The sequence below is a fragment of the Typopeltis vanoorti genome, chromosome 22 (assembly GCF_054136105.1).
Source record: "Typopeltis vanoorti isolate ZY-2024b chromosome 22, IOZ_Tvanoo_1.0, whole genome shotgun sequence".
NCBI lineage: Eukaryota > Metazoa > Arthropoda > Arachnida > Uropygi > Thelyphonidae > Typopeltis > Typopeltis vanoorti.
The window spans coordinates 67869282-67891324 of NC_143570.1; the positions used below are offsets into that span (position 1 = coordinate 67869282).

The following is a 22043-nucleotide window of genomic DNA, read 5'->3' on the forward strand; positions in this document are numbered from 1 at the left end:
AGCTATTCAATTTAGTCAGAGAATCTTGTAGACTTCTAGCGGATTTATTTAGAAGTATAACATCATCCGCATAAAGCAAAGAGCTGACATTAGCATCTCCAATTTTGATATCATGTTTAATACCACTTTCCTTCATAATGTGATCCATACAGATAATGAATAACAGAGGGGATAATGTACATCCTTGTCTCACACCAGATTTAACAGTAAACCATCTTCCTGTACTTCCTTCAATTCTAACTGCTGACTTACAACTCAAATAAAGACTAAGTATTGCTTGATATAATGCCCCATTGGCATCATATAACTGTAGCATATTGAATAGCTTCTCTCTTGGCACCTTGTCATATGCCTTTTCCAAATCGACAAAACTTAAATACAGATCTCTGTTATATTTCCATGATTTCTCCACTATTTGTCGTAAAGTGAAGATCTGATCCTGATAGCCTCTATTTGGCCTGAATCCAGCTTGTTCTTCACCAAGCTTTTCTTCCACAATTCTTCTCAACCGTTTCTCAAGTATATTTGCATAGATCATGCCAGGAACACTCAGTAGGGAAATACCTCTATAATTCTCACATTCAGTTTTATTTCCCTTTTTATATATGGGTACTATGAGAGCTCTACTCCAATCATCAGGAATTCGTCCCTCTGTCCAGGCTTTCTGAACTATGCAATGCAGCCACTGTAAGACTCATACTTCAAGAAGTATGGTTATACATACTTCATGAAGTATGTATAACCATACTTCAGCATTTCTGGTCGAATATCATCTACTCCTGCTGCCTTTCCACATTTCAAGCCTTTGATGGCTTTTTCAACATCAAGTATGGATATGTATTCCTGACTGCATGCCTGGTCATTGTTTTTTATCACTGTGCTGTTATCGTTGCTTGTTTCATTTAGCAATTTTTCAAAGTAATTACTCCATACTTCAAGGGTATCATTTTCTCCCGTTTTCATGTCACCTTTATCATCTCTAACTCCTTTTACAGCACTCTTTCCTACATTTCTAAGTTTCTTCAACAACCTCTAGAAATCTTGCCACCTTCTTGATATTTATTTTCTATGTTCTTGCCAAAGTCCTCCCATGACTTTTGTTTAGCTAGTTTTACACAGTGTTTAGCATTCTTGCATTTGTCTCTGTATTCTTTAAGAGCACACGCTGACTTATTTGACAGGAACTTTTGATATGCTTTCTTCTTTTCCTTCACTGCCTCTGTAACTTCCTGTGTCCACCAGGAAGTTCTGATTTTTTTATCCTTGCAGACAACCTCACCACATCCCTCTCTGGCAGAATCAATCAACGTTTTCTTCAGAGTTTGCCACTGAATCTCCAAGGTTTGATTCCTGTTCTCAAACTCTTTCATTTTTCCTTCAATAATCTTTGTGTATTTTAGTCTACAGTTCACATCTGAGAGCTGCTCAACTTTTATTCGCTTTGAAACTTTCTTACATGTTATTCTTTTCAATATGAAATTCAATTTTATCCTGCTCAAGACTAAATAGTGATCACTTCCAATTTCAAATCCTCTGTACACTCTGGTGTCCTGCACCAGGGAGAAGACATCACTATCAACAATAACATAGTCAATGAGACTTTTCTTATTCCTAGCCTCTTCTCTCCATGTGAATTTTTGCACATTTTTATGTTGGAACATGGTGTTAGTAATAACCAGTCCATGTCCTGAGCAGAAATCCAACAGATATTTGCCATTATTATTAGCTTTGCTCTTTTCTCCAAATTTTCCCAAAATATTTTTGTTTGTCTCAGTCATTTCCTGCTCTGCTATTTAGATCCCCAACAAGGACCAAATTTTCCTTTTTCATTGTGTCAGTTGCTTTTTCTAAAGCGTCAAAAAATTCCTCCACTTCTACCTTAGTAGAACCTTCTGTGGGGCCATAGGCACAAATAAGTCTCATTGTCCAGTTCCCCATTCTCATATTTGCCCTCATTACTCTAATTGAGACTGACTGCCATTCAAGAAGATTAGCCTCATATTTTGTGTTGAATACTATGGTTACTCCTTCTTTTCCTTGATTGTCATTACCTGAATATAACATTTTGTATTTATTGCTCAGAAAGATCTCACCAGTTTTTGTCTTTTTTGTTTCAATCACCCCTATTATGTCGATCTGGTACTTATCTAATTCCTCAGCTAGCTCCATTTCTTTGCCATTCAGGCTTCTTATGTTGATAGTACTGATGCTTAATTCTAGTGATGTTGAGTTGTGGTTTGTTTTCAGATTTGTTCCAGTAGCTGACGTTTCGCTGTTCGCCCTGGTTCCCTGGCGAAAACAATGGGGGCCTTGTTTAACCAGGCATTAAATTTTGTCATTGTGAAAAGGCAGCTGGAGGTAGATGATATTTGACCAGAAATGCTCAAATATGGAGATATAAGAGTTTTAAAGTAGCTACACTGTATTATTCGTTTGTAAAATAGGGAAATAAAACTGCATGTGAGCATTACAGATGAATTTCTTTATTGAGTATTCTAAGTAAGTTTTATGTAAGCAAGAAAGGCTAAGAAAAATTGTGAAAGGGAAGATTGGAGGTTATCAGGATCCGATTTGTGGGAACATATGACAAAGCCCAAAGAGAGAAGCTCACTCTCATGCTGTGGCAGAAAGCGGCTCGACATGGCAATGGGCAGTGAGAAAAGGACACCTTGGTGGAACCAAGAAGTCCAAAAAACTGTTTGGGCAAAAAAGGATTCCTATCTAACATGGCTTAGGGTCAGGTCACCTGGGATGCGTTTGCAGTATGCTGAGTCACGAAAAGCTGCTGCTGAGGCAGTAAAGACAGCAAAGCAGAAGACTTGGGAATCCTTTGGAGAAAGATTAGACTCGTTCTAAGCAAATGCAAACAAAGTATTCTTGCAGACCATCCACCGCCTTCGAGGGAGGAAGTCGTGCACAGCAAAGACAATTAAGGCCTCTGATGGTGCACTTTTAACAACCAAGAAGGATATCCTCCAGAGATGGAGGGAATACTTTGAGAGCCTTCTTAACCTGGGTGGCCCAACAGTTGTGGACATCCAAGAGGTGCAGATCGGGACAGTGACTAGTCTCACAGCAGAAACGGTCTATTGAGCAATGACATCACTAAAATCGGGCAAGGTTGCTGGCGATGATGAAATTCGCCCCAAAATACCAAAAGCCTTAAATCGAGACGGTGTTCTCTGGCTGACTCAAGTGTGTCAGGCTGCTTGGATATCTGGGCGAGCACCAAAGCAATGACAGACAGGCATAATAATACCAGTCTTCAAGATGGGAGACCAGAAGCAGTAACTATCGTGGCATCTCTTTGCTCAGCCTGGCTGGGAAAGTGTATGCTTGGTGCTTGGAATGACTGTGCAGGAGCATAGTTGAGTCAAAGTTCCAGGAAGAACAATCTGGCTTTCGTCCTGGTAGAAGCACAACTGACCAAATCTTCACTTTAAGGCAAGTCTTTGAGAAATCTTGGGAATATGCCAAGAATGTCTACACATGTTTTGTGGACTTGGAGAAAGCATATGACCGGGTTCCTTGGGATAAGCTTTGGCAAGTAGTACAGGAGTATGGAGTGGATGGCCAACTATTAGCTGCCATGTCAGGGTAAACAGCACAAAGTCTGAACCTTTCAGAGTCTCCTTTGGCCTCCACCAAGGGTGTGTTCTGTCACCCCTCCTTTTCATAATATTTATGGACTGGATTGATAGGCACAGCCGAGGTAGTGAGTGTGTCAGAATTGGAAGATGTAACATTGGATGTCTGCTTTTTGCAGATGACCTAGTTCTGCTTAGCTCTTCCGCAGATGATCTCCAGCGGACCCCTAGATAGGTTTGTAGCTGTTTGTGTAGATGCCGGAATGAAGATCAGTGTGGCCAAAACTGAAACATTTGTGATCTCAAGACAACCATCCCAGTGCACTTTACATGTAAGTGGAGTCCCAATGAGACAGGTGGAGAAGTTTAAATACCTTGGGTCCATATTCATGAATGATGGAAAATGGGACGTAGAGCTAGATACTCGAATTGGCTTAGCAAGCCCAATATTGCGGGAGCTTGGCCGTTCGGTAGTATTGAAGCGAGAGTTAAGCCAGAGGGCAAAGCTGGCTGTCTTCAATACAGTCTATGTCCCCATCCTCACCTATGGTCATGAGAGTTGGGTAATGACCGAAAGAATGCGGACACGAATCCAAGTGTCTGAAATGAGGTTCCTTCGAGGGGGATTGCAGGGGGCTGACAAGACTCGACAAATTCAGAATCTCTGCAAGTCGGGAAACCCTCAATACTTAACCGCTGCTTCTCCATGTTGAGAGATCACAGTTACGTTGGTATGGGCACCTGGTCAGAATGCCACAAGAGAGGCTCCCTCAGCAGGCCCTCTTTGCCAAGCCAGAGTGTGGGAGGCTACGTGGAAGGCCAAGGACTCGCTGGATAGATTATATCCAAAACCTTGGGTAGACACGTTTGGGAATCCCCCCAGAACACCTGGGCTTGGTGGCAGAGGACCATGACCATTGACAGTTCCTCTTGCAGCTGTTGCCCCCATAACCCAATTAGGAAAGGTGGACCTTGAAGATGTACGTATATATGTATGTAGAATTCCATCAAATTCTTGAAATCTTCTTTTAAGTTTGACCTCACTTGAAATGCCATTGATGCTGTCTACAAAGTTCATTGGAATCAAACTAAGCTTTTGCACTGAAATAATTTAAATTTGTCTCTTCCTTGTATCATGTGATACTTTGTGATACATGTTATATGCAGCCTTTTCCTGTCAAGTCAACCCTGCCTTCCCATGGCATGATCTCTTTTGACAAAAAGGCCTCTGGTCTCTGGTGCATTCAGTGAGCATTCCTGCTGTAAAAGGATATCTTCTTAGTTGAAGGAAATAGCCAACTAGACCACTAGGGGTAGATGACCTTCATTTCCATGTGAAACACCACACTGCTTACTGGGGGCCCTGAAGATAGTGAAGGCAATGTTTGACTTTCAGAGCAGGGGTTCTGGTCTCTCTTTCTCTCTCTCTTCTCTTTATAATTTGAGATTCAGGCCCATATAATTATACTCTCTTAGAGGGTATAATTATATGGGCCTGAACTTGTCAATAACGAGTCGGGAGGCTTCCTGGTCATCTGACATGTAATCCCACTGCCACATACACTGCGAGGTCATTGGGGAGGGAATCCAAGTAGTGGTTTGCAGGAGGAGGCACTGTTGCAACCATGGAATGGAGATTGGTAGTTCTCTTGGGTATCATGTTCACAAGTCTCTCTCCTCCTACTGCTTGTCCCCACTATTTCCTTTCATCTAACAAGAACTCAAAAATGAAAGAGACAAACAATGACAGCAACACTGCGATCAAAATAAATCTCTCTCATTGACCAATTCATCCAAACAAATCAAAATCAAAACACAATATTCTAAACATACCAAGATCCCTACCAAACAAAATCATTTTCTCACATCCACAGCTTGAGTTCCTACATAAATGACATTCATCACAACTTAGACATCTAAACCATACCTCATTCTCTTAACAGAAAACCAAGTTGCAGCTACATCAACCACAGTTCATATTCATTGCCCAAATCATACTCTCCATGATTTGTTTTGTCACAAAGGTAGCGCCTGTAACTATGTGCATTCTGATATTGTCTGCTAGAGAATGCCAAATTTAGAATCCCCTACTTTTGACCTCTTCTGGATCAAGGTTTTCTTGCCTCACTTAGTAACATTCACCTGCTTCATTTACAGATCTCTGAACTCTGAAAACCACAAAGACCCTCTTCACCTTCCTCTCCATGAAGCTCAACCATCTTCAATCCAGCCATCCAAACAGCTGGGTGACTTGAAATATCAACAACTCCAACTTGACTATAAGCAGTGATCTAATACAAATCTTACGCCCACCTACCCAAATTCCCAATAATTTTCTCCACTTTCCTATTACCCTTGATCTTTTTTTTTTTTTTTAATTAGTTCTCCTTACAGACACACTGTACAGGTCACCTCTCCTCTTGATAACTCCGACCACACACTCGTGCAAGTTTCCAGTCTCACAGAAAGCCCTCTCCTCTGACTACAGCCAACCTCATGCCATTTGTCACTATAAAGATACCAAGTGGAATGACCTCCGGAACTATTACTTTCCATGGCATAACTGTTGCGTCTGCTATTCTGACCAAGACACCTGCATAGAGTGAGTCACAGAAATCATCCACACTGCCATAAAGTTATCACCCTTCATTCCATCCAAAATTTCCACCTTCTTTCTGAACCCTGGCTCAACTACAACTGTATGAAAGCCTTTGAAACAGAAAACTCAGCTTACAACAGCTTTATACTCAGCCTATGCAGAAGCATGAAGTAAATGTGAAACACTGTCAGCAGAGTTGAATCAAAGGAGTTGAACATGTTCTTTAATTCTGCAGGAGGTTTAAAGGTGGCATTATGATTCCATTTATATAGTATTGTATTTATTTTTTCTGATAGCTGGTTTAGTCAATAGGTGGAAAAGAGGGGACATGATAAAAACTTAAGATATTAAAGGGGTTTTATAAAATTGATGTAAGTGAAATTTTTAATATATGGCAAATAGTCAGAGAACTAGGGGGTCATCCATGGAAGTTGCGTAAAAGTGTGGTAAAAGTGTGTGGACTAGATTTTTTTTGCATGGAGAGCGATGAGTGGAGTGGATTGCCAGAATTGGTTGCGAGTTCCCTGATGGTGAATGGACTCCATGGAGATGGCGTAAAATAATAGTACTTGTCACTTATCCTTAAACTCATTCACCATGTATAATGTTATGCATTAAGGGAAGGGCCACTACCCAGACTAGTTTCGCCTTTATTGTGGTCTCTTCAGTGGGAGCCAGGCCCAAAAGTGGAGATACCAGGCAGAAGCAATAGCGAGGTCATCTTTACCTATAGGAGTTGCCAAAAGGTGTGCCACCTTTTTATTAAATTACTCTGGATTTAGAGAAAGATGTTGAAAGTTTATTTTTCGCTTGGTTAGACTATAATAAATTTAGTTTAATCCTTTATCCAAGTGTGAGCAAACAAAGTTTGCGCCTGAAAATTTCTTAAGGACTGGGGTTATCCCAGTCCTATAGATATTTTCAGGTGCAAACTTTGTTTGCTCACACTTGGATAAAGGATTAAACTAAATTTATTATAGTCTAACCAAGTGGAAAATAAACTTTTAACATAGAGTATCTTATTCCTATCCTCGCATTGTAGAGTTTACCTTTAACATTTTTCCAATACTTTAACTAACGCTTCTGAGATATTAATTGATCTGTAATTTGTTACTTCTGTCTTGGACCCATGTGTAGATAGACCTTCATAAGTGTGATATAATTTCATGAAGTATATCATACAGATATATATTCCTATACTTTAAAAAACTGTACTTTCATAATCTGTATGATTGATATCTTTAAATAGGCTGTAGAGTGAATGTTTCGGATAGTGAAAATATTACACCTTTACATCTGGCAGTAAGCAGAGGACATGAAGAAGTAACAGAAATGTTGCTTAAAGCTGGGAGTCGTATAAATAGCAAGACAAGGTATGCTGCAAGATTATGTTTTTCTTATGACTGAGTTTATAATTTGGTTTCTTTTAATGTTACATGGTGATCGGCATTCATTATAGTAGAATTATGGAGACCTTGTTAAGAGGCATAACTTAATTTCCAGACATTGGACCTTCCTATTAGGATCATCATCATTTTTTATGAAGTATGATGTTCTTAATTTTGTTTTACAAAGTGTTATGTGCATTTTATATAGGAGAGGAAGTAACCTACCCTCTCAGAGTGCCAGTCTCTTAGCTAAGCAATAATTAGGGCTGCTCATCAACCTATGAAGAGAACAGCAGTTTTATAAAATCTATTGCAATTACTTTATTTCTGAGCAGATGGGCTGTTCTGGAGAAATCCATTAAAAAGAAAATGTGCGAGATGTTTAGGAAAAATGAGAGCATAAATCTGGATTGGTGTTTCACACCACAAATTTATTTATTTATATGGAGTTTCCTCCCCCCCCCGTCCCTATTTGGGCGAGTTGAGTCCCCTCATGGGGGGTTAATATTTATGGCTGTAGATCCATGCATGTTCACAGGGCCAGTTTGCCTGCTTGCAGGATGAAAAACCCCAGATAAACTCCGGGGGGGGGGTTGCGAAGCGCAAAGCCACTAGGCTAACTGCGTGGACCACACCACAAATGAAAACCATCAAATCAATTTTTTTTAAATGTTTTTTAAATGATGTGCTTATAGGTCAAGAGGCCTATGAGCGCATCAGTGCCATGTGTGGTGAGCTAAGGACAGATAAATGTTTATCAATGTTTATTTTGAAGAGCTGCAAGTTGTAATTGTGGAAAACAATTTCAATCACAACTAACAATTGTTAGTTGGAAAAGAGAAGCAGGTTTAATGTGTTTGCAGTTGCACAGTAAAGGGATGTTGGGCAGCTGCTGCTCTTGTAACAGGTGCAACTGAAAGTGAAGGAATGATAGTTGCCAATTCACTTGAGCATTGACCATGGAAGTACCTGTAGAATAGACACTGTGCTGAAAAACTGCATTTGTGAGATATAAGTTGAAGTGAATCTGTAAGAGATTGAATTGTAATTGCTCCTCAGGACAGCATCAAGGATTTTAAGGGAAGTTTTAGGTGGGGCATCCTGAACATGTGACCAGTATTCTAAACATGGATTTGGGATTTGTGTATAGTTAGGAGTTGATTGGGTGTAAAATAGAACAAATTTTGAACAAATGAGAATGCCCAGTTTCTTGGATGCTGAGACAGCTACTGATGTGATGTGTTTTTGGCAGTTGGCAAATCACTAAAATGCCATACATAGAATTCAATACTTATGTATGCAGACTTCAAGAGGCTAGTGAGATGATATGTATAATCTAGTGTAATAAAAACCAAGGCCTGATTAAATGATCTCTAAAGCATCATATATGAGAGATGTATTAGAGATTAATGAATTAGGCTATGAAACAAAATATGTTATATCCTGTAACATTGACCTTCGTTCATGATATTTCATTCCTGCATTCAGTGCTGTCGTGTATTGAACGAATAAAAAATAAAAAAAAAAGATTATTTATTTAGAAATCTCCACGTTAATATCTTTCATATTTTTGTTTTATTGTATCAATCTGAAGAAGTACACAATATTGTTGTATGAAACTCATCATTCATTTATTAAATTATTTTACTTTTTTACGTGCTTTTTTTTTGCTTATTAATTTGATTATGAATGCCACAAGCCATGGGAATATAAACTCCACAATAATTAGAGTTGTCAATACCCTCAGCTATTAGCCAAAGCAATATGTTCTCTTTGTGTATCTTAGAAAGACTATAAGTTCTCAGAGAGTGAATATAGTGTGGAGCAGTGTTTTAACTCTCTGGTGACCAGGTAGTGACCAACTTAAATAATTCTGTTTTCTTTTTAATCTGGTTAGGGTTATATTTGACTAGTTGATAGGTACAAGCAAGATTTACTTATTGAAGGGTTAATTATTATCATTTGATAAGGTTGCAGTTGGGAATATATATATATTCCCAACTCCAATCTTAAAGGATATATATATATATATACACGAGGGTGGTCTGAAAAGTTCTCTGCCTAACAATGAAAAAACGAATTTATAATTTCAAAATTATTTTTATTTTTCAACATAATCTCCCATTTATTCCAGCGATGCTCCAGCACCATTATCCCATCCCATCGCTGTAGTGGTTCTCAGTAAGATCTGCAAAATAAACCTCTACAGCTGTAATGGCCTCTTGATTCAAAGAAAAATGCTGACCAGCAAGGAAGAGTTTTAGTTTTGGGAAGAGATAGAAGTCAGAGGGAGCCAAATCTGGGAAATAGGGTGGATGTTCCAACAATTCATAGTGCAGATCCCTTAATTTTCCCATTGCCAAAATATCATTGTGTGCAGCGCAAATCAAAAATGCACTTGCATGAAAATCTCTAAACAGTGCGTGGTTTTAACAAGAATAAAACTGATTTTGTGTGTCAATTTATTACTATGGACAGGTGCATTGTCCTGATGATTTTTTTTCTTCTGCAAACCGGGCCTTTTCTCATGAATTTTTTCGTCTAGTCTGGTTAAAATATTCCCTGGTTATTGTTTTACCCTTTTCAAGATAATTAATAAACAAAATGCCTTTAACATCCCAAAACACCGATGCCATGACCTTTCCTGCAGATGGAACTGACTTTGTCTTTTTTTTGGTGCTGAACAACCGGCTTCTGTCCACGGTTTTGACTGATGTTTGGATTCTGGTTGTAATGGTGAATCCAAGTCTCATCCATAGTAATAAATTGACACACAAAATCAGTTTTATTCTTGTTAAAACGCTCCACGCACTGTTTAGAGATTTTCATGCGAGTGCATTTTTGATTTGCGCTGCACCCATCTTGCGCAAAGCTTTTTCATTTGCAATTCTTCATGCAAAATATATTCTACATGTTCTTATGAAATGCCTATAGTCTCAGCAATTTCACTCACTCTGACTTGCCGGTCATCCAATACCATATCGTGCACTTGATCAATGATTTCTGGTTTTACACTTTTTGGACGTCCTTCACGTGGATCATCTTCAAGGCTAGGCAGCTGCGTTTAAACTCGGCAGCCCATTTCTTAATTGTCGAAAACGAAGGAGAAGAGTGATCATAAACTTTTATGAACTTCGTATGAATTTCTTTTGGCGTTAAACCTTCTTTTACAAAGAATTTTATAAATGCACGATACTCAATTTTATCCATTTCAAGGGATACAGACAACACTTTTGCTTCAGACAGCTGTATAAAACAAAGTACTTGATAGAATGACTTGTGATTTCACATGGGTGCTTATGACAGATGTACCAACTTAGAAAAACAAAATCTTGCCGATAGTGTTGCCATCTATGGTCGAGGCAGAGTACTTTTCAGACCTCCCTCATAGATGGAGGAGGAGAAGAAACTTGTTGTGTGGGTTTCAAGTTGCACTATGAAGGGATGTTGGGTGGCAGTTGCACATGTTCCAATGATATAGCATGTCAATGTGATGTGCAGTTAAGGCTGCCTTCTCTTGTCTTTTAATGCAACATTGATATGATGTTCACTCTCTGAGATTTTGTTTTTTACATTTTGAAAAAATTGACTCTTCCAGTGATAAGATGCTTGGAACATTCGGCTTTCCTCTGAAATAAATTTTGTAGTTTGCTAGGTATTTTTGGAATGAATTGGTATCGCTCTAGTCTGCTTTGCAGTTGTTGTTTTTTTTTTTAATTTGGAACATTCAGTTTGTAGTTTGTAGGTATTTTTAGAATGGTTTGGTATCTCTCCAGTTTGCTTTGCAGTTTTTTTAAAGCTTCGTATTTTAAAAATGCAGGTTTCTTTTTTGTCCTAATTTCTTTTGAAAAAATTCCAGCTCTTTCTACAGGATTGTTCCTTTACCCTATATTTCGAAATTATATAAACTGTGAATTTATTGAACTAAATCTCAATATCATTGTGGGTTGCATTTCTCCCCGTCCCCAAGATTTCTCTCATATAATATGAATCTTATAAATTTTAATTACAAATTTAATATTAAAATTTTATTCAGTTATAAATTTCAATTACGTAATTTAAAAATTTCGGATGAAAGAATGAAATGTACTTCTTAGACAAAAAGAAGAAAAAATTAATTTTTTTTTAATGTAGAAAATTTTTGAGAGTATGCGAATCAAGTAATTTTATCAGTAAGGTATGCCAAATATCCAGAATAACTTTTTTGAGAGGTAGGGAATCAATTTGTAAGAGGAATAAACATACCACAGTAAGGATTATGTAATGAACTAATCAGTTAATATACAGATATTTTGGTTTGTGTGTGCATGTGCACGTGTACGTGCTTGCGTGCAGACCATCATTAGTGTAGAAAGGAACAGTTGAAAATTCCAATAACATTAAATTGAAATGACAGTTACCTTTTTTGTGATTACTTTTTATATATGCATTTGTGAGGGTGCTAGATTATAGACTGACACTTTTAGGATAGTATTCTAAAAATAAATAAATAATACAGTTGCAGATAATAATTTCCCAGGTTTTGAGCATAGGTAGTTCTTCTGGAGATAAAGGTTGGGACAATGTAGAACTTCAGCACTTTCTTTGAAGAGGTGTTTGAATTTGAAGATAACTTCTCTGCAGTTGCTTTGTATTATAATTTCTTTCATCATTGTGAATGGTCTTCTCCAGGAGGTTTCTTGAAGCCCTCTGACTTGCATTGCCTACACAATTCCTGCTCTCCATGTACATCAAGGCCATCCTCTCTTCTGTCTTCCTGATGGTGATTCATGCACCACCCTTTTGGGCTATCTCTCCTGAGACATCCATTGAGCCCTCCTCCCCTCCATACCACTGAAAAGATCAATGTTTCAAGCAGTCTCCATCACATTTTCTTGCAAATTCAATTTCTCCATAATAGTCTCATTCTGAGTTCTCTGAATGCAAGATATACATATACTTCTTCATAAGTCATCCATCCTCCATAGCTTTTATCATTCTATTGCCTTGAATTCAAAATCCCTCCTCCTTCTCCCCATACATCAGAACGTTTCTACTATCATTTCGAGTATCATCTTCTTGGTTTTCTGTCAAATATCTTGACTCCACAAATCACCATTCAGATACTTAATAGCATTATTGGCTTGGTTGACAGTCATTACATCTTTCGCACATATTACTTATGAATCATAGATTCCAAGTATCTAAAATGATCTACTGCCTTGACTTTACCAACCAGGAGGTCCAAGTCTTTGCTTTCTCCACCAATTACCAAAATATGTTGTCTTCATAAAATTTAGTTTTGGATCTTCCATACTATAAACATTAGCCAGTTTCCTCATCATAAAATCTGTGTCACCCTGATCCTGAGCATTTATGTCTTGATCATTGGCAAGCAATAGTGAATGAATGACACTTATCACCTATCTCAGTTTTCATAGCTATATATCAATCATTCCAGTATGACTGCACTGCATCAAGGTTGATCTTAAACAGAGTAGGTAACATTCCACATCCTTATCCTAGGCCTTTGGATGTTACAAACTCACCCAATACCGGATCGCAGCATTTAACAACTGCTCTGCAACTTCTATATATTTTACCTTTCTTAATCAAATGAATCAACTTATTCACATTCATCTTCCTCATCGATCTATAGAGTCTGCTAATTGGAACTGAATCATTGGCTGTTTCAAGATCTACAAAAGTCAAACGTATTTTGGGCCCTTTGGCAATTTTTTTTTTTTTCTGTGATCTGTCCTAAGATGAAAATGTTATCAATGTTATAGGACTTTCCATCAGTAAAGCCAGCCTGTTCTGCTGAAGTGTGTGCACACACACATAGAAAGAGAGAGAGAAAACAATGTTCTCTAAACTTGTAGTTTTCATTTTACCCAATAACCTACTAGTGGTGGTCATCACACTGATAACTCTGTAATTTGGAGGATTGTTCTTATTACACTTTTTATAGATATGATGATGATGACCAATCATCAGGAGTCACATCTTCTAGAACTTGATTTAACATTCCAGTTATTTTTTAGCATCTGGTCACCTCCATGCCTCACAATTCTGTGTGTACTCCTCTCATTCTGTGACCTTGCCAAGACATCTCACACCTCATCTTCCAAAAAAGGATCCACTAGCTCCTGTACCCTCAGATCATCTGTCTCCTTGAATGTATTCTTTCCTATCCTCTTTCAAAAGGTGCTTAAAATATTTCATTCAGACTGTATTAACCTCACTAGATGTGATCTACAGTTTTATGTTATCATGCACCTGATGGTTCTCTATGCTTGAGGAAACCTATAATATCCTAATGCAGGGTTTCAGAAATCCACTCACCCACTTGCAAGTTATCAGAGACAAGTGATGAGTGAATATTAAGCATTCTAAAATGAATGAGATGATGTTTTTATTTTAAAACATCTCATTCATTGTCAAGTCATTTGATCTCGGGCAGCAGCCAATGAATTTATTAAAGAAATTTTATTTCCAACCAGGAGATAGCATCTTTATTTAATTAATAAAACAAACAGTCATTAATATCTTATCCTGCTTTACTTCTCCCTGTAACAATGTTCTGTCGTTGTCATCATAACATAACAATTGATAACTTTTATACATTTTTCTTTCTATATGAAGGATTGAATAATATCTGCTATCAAATTCCAAAAATTTTCTCATTTCTCTCCCAGCCACATCACAGTGTTCTTCTCACTCCATGCATGCCCCTTATGTGTCATACTTTCGGTTTTTGTTTCAGTCATGAAGCAGTAAAGAACCACCATTACATGTTGTTGTTACAGTGCCTTATTTGAAAATAAAAAATCTCACACACTTCAAGCAAAATAAGTAAGTTTTTCACATAATGAATTCATTTAAATTATAGTTATCATTTCCAATAAATTTTTTTATAATTAGTGCATTAATTTAGTTCAATATTAACCTTACATGTGTATTCATTATGCATGACATATGTAATAGATAGTCTATTATTAAAAACAAAAATTGTACTCTTCTCCTATATAATTTCCTTAACGAATAAACCTGTAATTACAAACACAAAAGTTAAAACTGGCGCAATTTATTTAAATACTGTAGTATATCTAGGTGCACAATTATAATATAGTATTATCTTAGGCTTAGTGCAATTAAATACTTGAACATTTTACATAACAACAGGGCTATTTTAACATTGTTATTTAAAAAATTCAATTATTTTATTTTATTTTATTATAAAATACACTTATCATATAAAGACAAGTCACAGATCAGATCATGTGACTGTGTACATCATGAAAAGCGAGTCTGGTTCCACAGCGAGTGCTACTGTCTTGTTATTTTTGTGAAATTTATTACTTGAATTTATATAATTTATATAAATTAACCCTTCATTATGAATAATAAACAAAAGAAAACACAAGCTACACCTTTAAGTTTTGTGAAATGATGCAAAACTGAAAACGAATTGTAGGGACTAGAAAGTGCTAAAAAAACACTGGAGGAAAGAGTTCTGTTGTACCATCAAGTAAAATCAGTCAGATGAGATGTGCTTTCCAAGACAAATGGCCTAAGAAATTCATGTAGATGTGTTACAAAGACTAAGTTGCATTTTATAAAAATTATCTTGGGGGCTGCTGACAGTAACACTAGATTGCTGCAGGGTTTTCAAGGACCCTGGAAAAGAAAGTGGAGTAGAGACATTTAGGTCTCATGAAGCATTCAGTTCTCACAAAAGATGCTGTGACATAGACTTGGTTAGATATCATCCAGAAAACACACCTCTAGCTGCTTGATGAAGAAAAATAGATTCTAAAATGTTTGAACACCTTAAGTGCCTTTTTAATACAACCTATATTATATAGTTAAATTCGCTAAACCATTACTGATATCAAAAACTTGATAGCCTTGCTAAATAAGCATGATATAGATACAGGTCCAGCAGAGCAGTACTAGAATGACATGAATAAGGAACTTGCATCAATGATGTCTGTAAGCATGAATTAGTTAAGGAAATCAAATACTCCTCTTCTTTTAGATGCTTCTATAGATGTTTCAAATTAGGATAAACTAGTTCTTTATATGAGATACATAAATAAAAATCAGAAGCTGAAAGAGACATTTGTTTTCATAATTCCTTTTCAAAACTCAACAGCTGCCAGATACTTTGCTATATGCGAAAGTGAGGTGAATAAGTTATGCAAGTTAATAAGAAATGAATAAGTTATTCTTGCTGTGGAAGACTCGTAATTGGTGGGCATTGAATCAGGAATGCTGGGGAAAAAAACAATGGGCTAGTGGCAAAATTAAAGAGATGTGCTAGATCTTATTTCAACATATTGTATTACACATAATTTAAATTTGGCTGTTCAAAATTCTATTTTAGATGTTCCCTTTGTTTTGGACATTGAAACAGTAGTAAAAAAAAAATTGAAAGAATGAGAAAAGTAGCAGCTATGTTACTTTTCTCATTCTTTCAAAAATTCTGAAGTTTAAGTATATGATTCGTTAAGGTTGAATAGTGTGGGTGCATGCATTTGGAGAAATAGACAGTGAAAAAAAGCGATGATGCTGCAATATCAAAAGGCTCGTTAATGAAATTAAAAACATACTGCTTTGCAAGAAGAATCTGTTTTCTCTTAGATTTTTAACTTAATTCAAACAACTGTCATTGATTTTTCAAAGGGAAAACTTATAATAAGTCAAACAAAATACCATGTAGATATTACCTTGAATCCCCTGAAAGAAATGAAAGCTCATCCTCTTGAGAGGAAATTTTTAGATAATATAAATAGTTCAGGGATATATAATAATATTCAATAATGCATGTAAAGAGTTATTCTGTATGTGATAAAAATATTTAGTGAAAATGAATCAGAAATTTCCAAAACTGTCTCAGTATTTGATACATTTATCTGGCTGAAGATCTGGAAGATTTACGGAAAGAAGAAATTAAAATTTGGGTAAACATTAAATTCCAGGAAATATTTTGATGATAACGAAGAATCAGTCAACAAATTTTGGGAAAGACTGGTTAAGAGTTCAAAATTTTAGACAATAAATAATAACAGGTTTCTATTTCTCTCAAAACAACTTGAAATTATAGCCATTATACCATCAAGTCATCATGTGAACAAGGTTTTAAATTAATCTAATAAAAGGGAAGTTGAGATCATCAATGAATCCCTCCACCTCATCATCAAATTCCTGACATGTACCCTCAAGGGGTGTACAGGATGTGATAGTACTACATGAAAAATTTACATCATTACTAACTTCCTATGTACAATTTTCCTCCAAATCAGTCTGTTACTTGTCAAGACTCCAACATTATCAAATCTTATATTTCTATCGTCTGAGGTACTTTCCTTCATAATGTGATCCATATAGATAATGAATGACAGAGGGGATAATGTGCATCCTTGTCTCACACCAGATTTAACATTTAACCATCTTCATGTACTTCCTTCAATTTTAACTGCTAACTTACAACTCAAATTAATTCTAAGTATTGCTTGATATAATGCCCCATTGACACCATATAACTGTAGCCTATTGAATAGCTTCTCTCTTGGCACCTTGTCATATGCCTTTTCCAGATCAACAAAATTTAAATACAGATCTTTGCTATATTCCCATGCTTTCTCAACTATTTGTCGTAAAGTGATGACCTGATCCTGACAGGCCTCTATTTGGCCTGAATCCAGCTTGTTCTTCACCAAGCTTCTCTTCCACAATTCTTCTCAACCTTTTCTCAAGTATACTTGCTTAGATCTTGCCAGGAACACTCAGTAGGGAAATACCTCTTTAATTCTCACATTCAGTTTTATTTCCCTTTTTATATATGGGTACTATTAGAGCTCTACTCCAATCATTGGGAATTCGTCCCTCTGTCCAGGCTTTCTGAACTATGCAGTGCAGCCACTGTAAGACACTTTTATGCCATCATACTTCAGCATTTCTGCTGAATATCATCTACTCCTGCTGCCTTTCCACATTTCAAGCCTTTGATGGCTTTTTCTACTTCAAGTATGGATATGTATTCCTGACTGTATGCCTGTTGAGTGTTTTTTTGCCACTGTGCTATCACTGCTTGTTTCATTTAGCAATTTTTCGAAGTAATTACTCCATACTTCAACGATATTTTTTTCTCCAGTTTTCATGTCACCTTTATCATCTCCAGCTCCTTTTACAGAACTCTTTCCTACATTTCTAAGTTTCTTCAACTACCTCCAGAAATCTTACCACTTTCTTGATATTTATTTTCTATGTTCTTGCCAATGTCCTCTCATGACTTTTGTTTAGCTAATTTTACACAGTGTTTAGCTATCTTACATTTGTCTCTGTATTCTCTAAGAGCACAAGCTGACTTATTTGCCAGGAACTTTTGATGTGCTTTCTTCTTTTCCTTCACTGCCTCTCTTACTTCATGTGTCCACAATGGAGTTCTGATTTTTATATCCTTGCAGACAACCTCACCACATGCCTCTCTAGCTGAATCAATTAGGGTTTTCTTCAAGGCTTGCCACTGAATCTCCAAGGTTTGGTTCTTGTTCTCAAACTCTTTCATTTTTTCTTCAATAATCTTTGTGTATTTTAGTCTACTGTTCACATCTGAGTGCTGCTTGACTTTTATTCGCTTTAAAACTTTCTTATATGTTATTCTTTTCAATATGAAATTCAATTTTATCCTGCTCAAGACCAAATAGTGATCGCTTCCAATTCCAAATCCTCTGTACACTCTGGTGTCCTGCTCCAGGGAGAAAACATCACTATCAACAATAACATAGTCAATGAGACTTTTCTTATTCTTTGCTTCTTCTCTCCATGTGAATAACCAGTCCATGTCCTGAGCAGAAATCCAACAGGTATTTGCCATTATTATTAGCTTTGCTCTTTTCTCCAAATTTTCCCAAAATATTTTGTATTTCTGACAATGACTTCCTACTCTTCTGTTTAGATCCCCAACAAGGACCAACTTTTCCTTTTTCATTGTGTCAGGTGCTTTCTCTAAAGTCTCAAAAAATTCCTCTGCTTCTACCTTAGTAGAACCTTCTGTAGGACCATAGACACAAATAAGTCTCATTGTGAAATATTTTATTTATACGATTTATACTTAGTTTGTTACTTGATTATGTCCTTTCTTATTCAAAGCCTTATTCAATTAAAATCCTACTGGCTGTTCTGTTGTTAGGTCATTGCTTTCTCTATATATTTTCTGTTTTATATATATCTATTGTATCTTTCTATCGCTATTTTACTTCGTCAGATATAGGGCCTGATATACTTATATCTAGGATTGTTTCCTCTTCGGATACTGGCAAATTTATATTATGCTGCGCTAGCCAGTATCCTATAGCAGAAAGGATCCTTGCTCAGGGAGACAATACTAGATTCTGAGGCTTTCTTTCACAATATTTTACTTTAACACGGCCGTATAGATTCAGTCTATTGCAGTCGTGACCTAAATCTATAATTATATACACTTCCTAATTCCTTCCCGCCAAAATAGGTTCTATTTTTATAAGTGGTAGTTTGGAATTGTAATCGGGCATGACTCAGGTTTAGGTAAATATGACATGTTTATTGGAATATCTAAACAGAATACAAAATTCATACACTCAATTGTGACTTAATACTAAATGAAACTCGAGTTAAGAGGTTAGAATATTCTAAATTAATTAAAGGTCATAAAGCATGCCAAACACAATAACTGCATATTGGGATAGATAGCAAATGATATGTAGTTAAACTAAAATTCCTTTCCGTAATGCTATTCATAAGATAATATGAACAAACATTCTAATGTTATTCAGTTACTAAAATCCACAATTCTGATCTCATTAAGTTAATCCTATCACATACAATTACTAAAGATCTTTTCCAAACAATTCTTCTTACTCTCTCAAAGGAGGTTAACTTTCTAATTAGAGACTGTCCACAGAGTTCTTTAGAATACTGTTCTTAATTTCACATTTGCAAACAATCTTCTCTCTTCTAATGAATTTTATACACAAAATAGAGTAATTTCACCTTACCGAACTTTTTCCATGTCTTTCAGCATCGCGTATACGTCTGGTTACTTCTTATCTATTGGCTGTCCATACGCCAATGTAGGGATTACGCTCTCTTCATTATTTCTGCCGAAAACAGACTTAAATCTTTACATTTCAGGAACAACTCGATGGGACTTCTCAGTGACGGCTTGATTCTTGATAGGACTGGAAATTTTTTTACCTTCAGCTCTGCGTAGAATCCTTTTCCATTTTCAAGAAAGCCTGCTGTCTGACATCTTATTTTAGCACAGATGCTTCATCCCTCCCCTTACGCGAATCCCGCTAACTTCCGAGCCACCGAACAGGAAAACGATATAACAAGACAAGATCCCTGGTACGCTGCTCGCTCCCTTATGTTCTTCGATAGAGCACCCTCTTTTTCGGAGTCCCCTTTGCACATGACCTGTCTCTTTTCTCCCCTTGGGTTCATTCCTTGCCCTCCTGACACTGTTATGCTCTTGCATTCCCAGAATTTGCGTCAAAGTACGTTCCGTGTATGCAACTGCCGCCAGCGTTACGCTGTACACGTGTAGTTTTATACCTTCCAAGAATTATTATTTAGTAACTATTTGATGACTCACAGTTATTTTTTACACAGCTTAAGTGAGGCTTAAATTAAATCAGATTATCCCTCTTTTAAGACATACTCAAAAAAAAATCTTAATATAATCACAATAGCTTAAATATATGGTACATGAAATAAAGAATACAAATTTTATACATAAAGTGAAGAAGTTTCACTTTTAATTTCAGCTGACGTGCAGATATTTCTCTTTGTTGGTGAGTTTAATATGTAGGATTCTGAATGAATGATTTCTTTGCAAGATTCCTTCACCCAGAATCCAACACATTGTTCAGTTCCCCATTCTGATATTTGCCCACATCACTACTTGAGACTGCCTGCCATTCAAGAAGATTAGCCTCATATTTAGTGTTGAATACTATGGCTACTCCTTCTTTTCCTTGATTGTCATTGCCTGAATATAACATTTTGTATTTATTGCTCAGAAAGATCTCACCAGTTTTTGTCTTTTTTGTTTCAGTCACCCCTATTATGTCGATCTGGTACTTATCTTATCTAATTCCTCAGTTAGCTCCATTTCTTTGCCATTCAGGCTTCTTATGCTGATAGTACCGATCTTTAACTCTGGTGATGTTGAGTTGGGGTGTGCTTTCAGATTTGTTCCAGTAGCCGACTTTTCACTGTTCGCCCTGGTTCCCTGGCGAAAACGACGGGAGCCTTGTTTAACCAGGCGATGCTCCAGCCGGGCATGAAATTTTGTCATGTTGTACCATCATTTTGTATATTGGTTTAAGCCAATAAGAATACAATTTGGTCAGCTAAATCCCAAAATGCCAGTCCATCCTCATTCGTTCAGTATCCAGGTAGATACCCAACAGGGTGCACCACGAGAAGGTGATGATTGGACATTAGGTCAGAAGCTCTAGTTGGTTCTCTGCATTCCTTTAAAGGCTATGTGGAGGTCTCCTCTCAGTTATATAGCTTTGACCCTTAAGCACCCTTCACCTTGAATGACTTGTTGATGACACATATGAATGACTCTTCTTTGCTGGATTTTATTGCAGATGAATCATTTGATAATGATAATGATCATGTGGTATTTTGCAACCAAGAAAAGATACACTGGAGGCCATATGAAGCCCTTATGTAAATGGGCTGTGTTGTGTACATTTAAAAAGAAAGGACATTTATGTATAATCCTGTGTAGCAAGAAATAAAGAATGTATTTTATTTTGTCATCAATCATAACATTATTTTTTAAAATATCCTCTATAACAATTTATATGAAGTAGACTGATACCTTGAGTGAGTAAAAATTTTTACTCTCCCACAATTTTTTGTTGTTAGTAGATTTAAGATGCATTTCTGGAGCCCTGTCTTAATGAGTGATTAATATCAAAACAAACTCTGCTCCAACATTTCCCCTTACATTTTTATACACTTTTTTCACCTTCCCCTTAACTTGACTCTTTTCCCAATCCTCAGAGCTTGAAACATTTTGCAATCACCAGACAGGCAAATCTCACTTGTCAGATGTTAGACAGGGTGTACTCTAACAGTGCTTCCTGTTTTATCATAGTCGTGTTTATTCCGATCTGTTCAAATTATAAGGTTTTGTTAATGCTATGGCTTATTTTTATCTTGTATTGTAAAATGCATGAATTTTATAAGTGATACATAATATATATTACATATATAATACACTAATACATGAGTAGTTAATATATCTGCTTCACTCTACATTTTTACTTCTAGCACATATCTTGAACCACTTTTATGGAAAAAGGCCAACAGTTTTCCCCTGCCATTACAAACATACATTGTAAAACATTCATATCATAAAATTTTAATAAAATAAAACCCTTAGGTTTACACATATAACTACATAAGTACAGTTCTGAATTCTGA

General features: G+C 36.5%; 1 protein-coding gene across 1 annotated transcript in view; it reads left to right on the plus strand.

The window, feature by feature from the left end:
- LOC150094473 (uncharacterized) overlaps positions 1 to 22043 on the plus strand; it is a 261156-nt gene that overhangs the window by 122140 nt on the left and 116973 nt on the right. The window contains exon 5 of the mRNA XM_090411803.1: positions 7436 to 7559. Within this exon, the coding sequence (XP_090267929.1) occupies positions 7436 to 7559 (124 nt within the window). The remainder of the gene's footprint in view (positions 1 to 7435; positions 7560 to 22043) is intronic.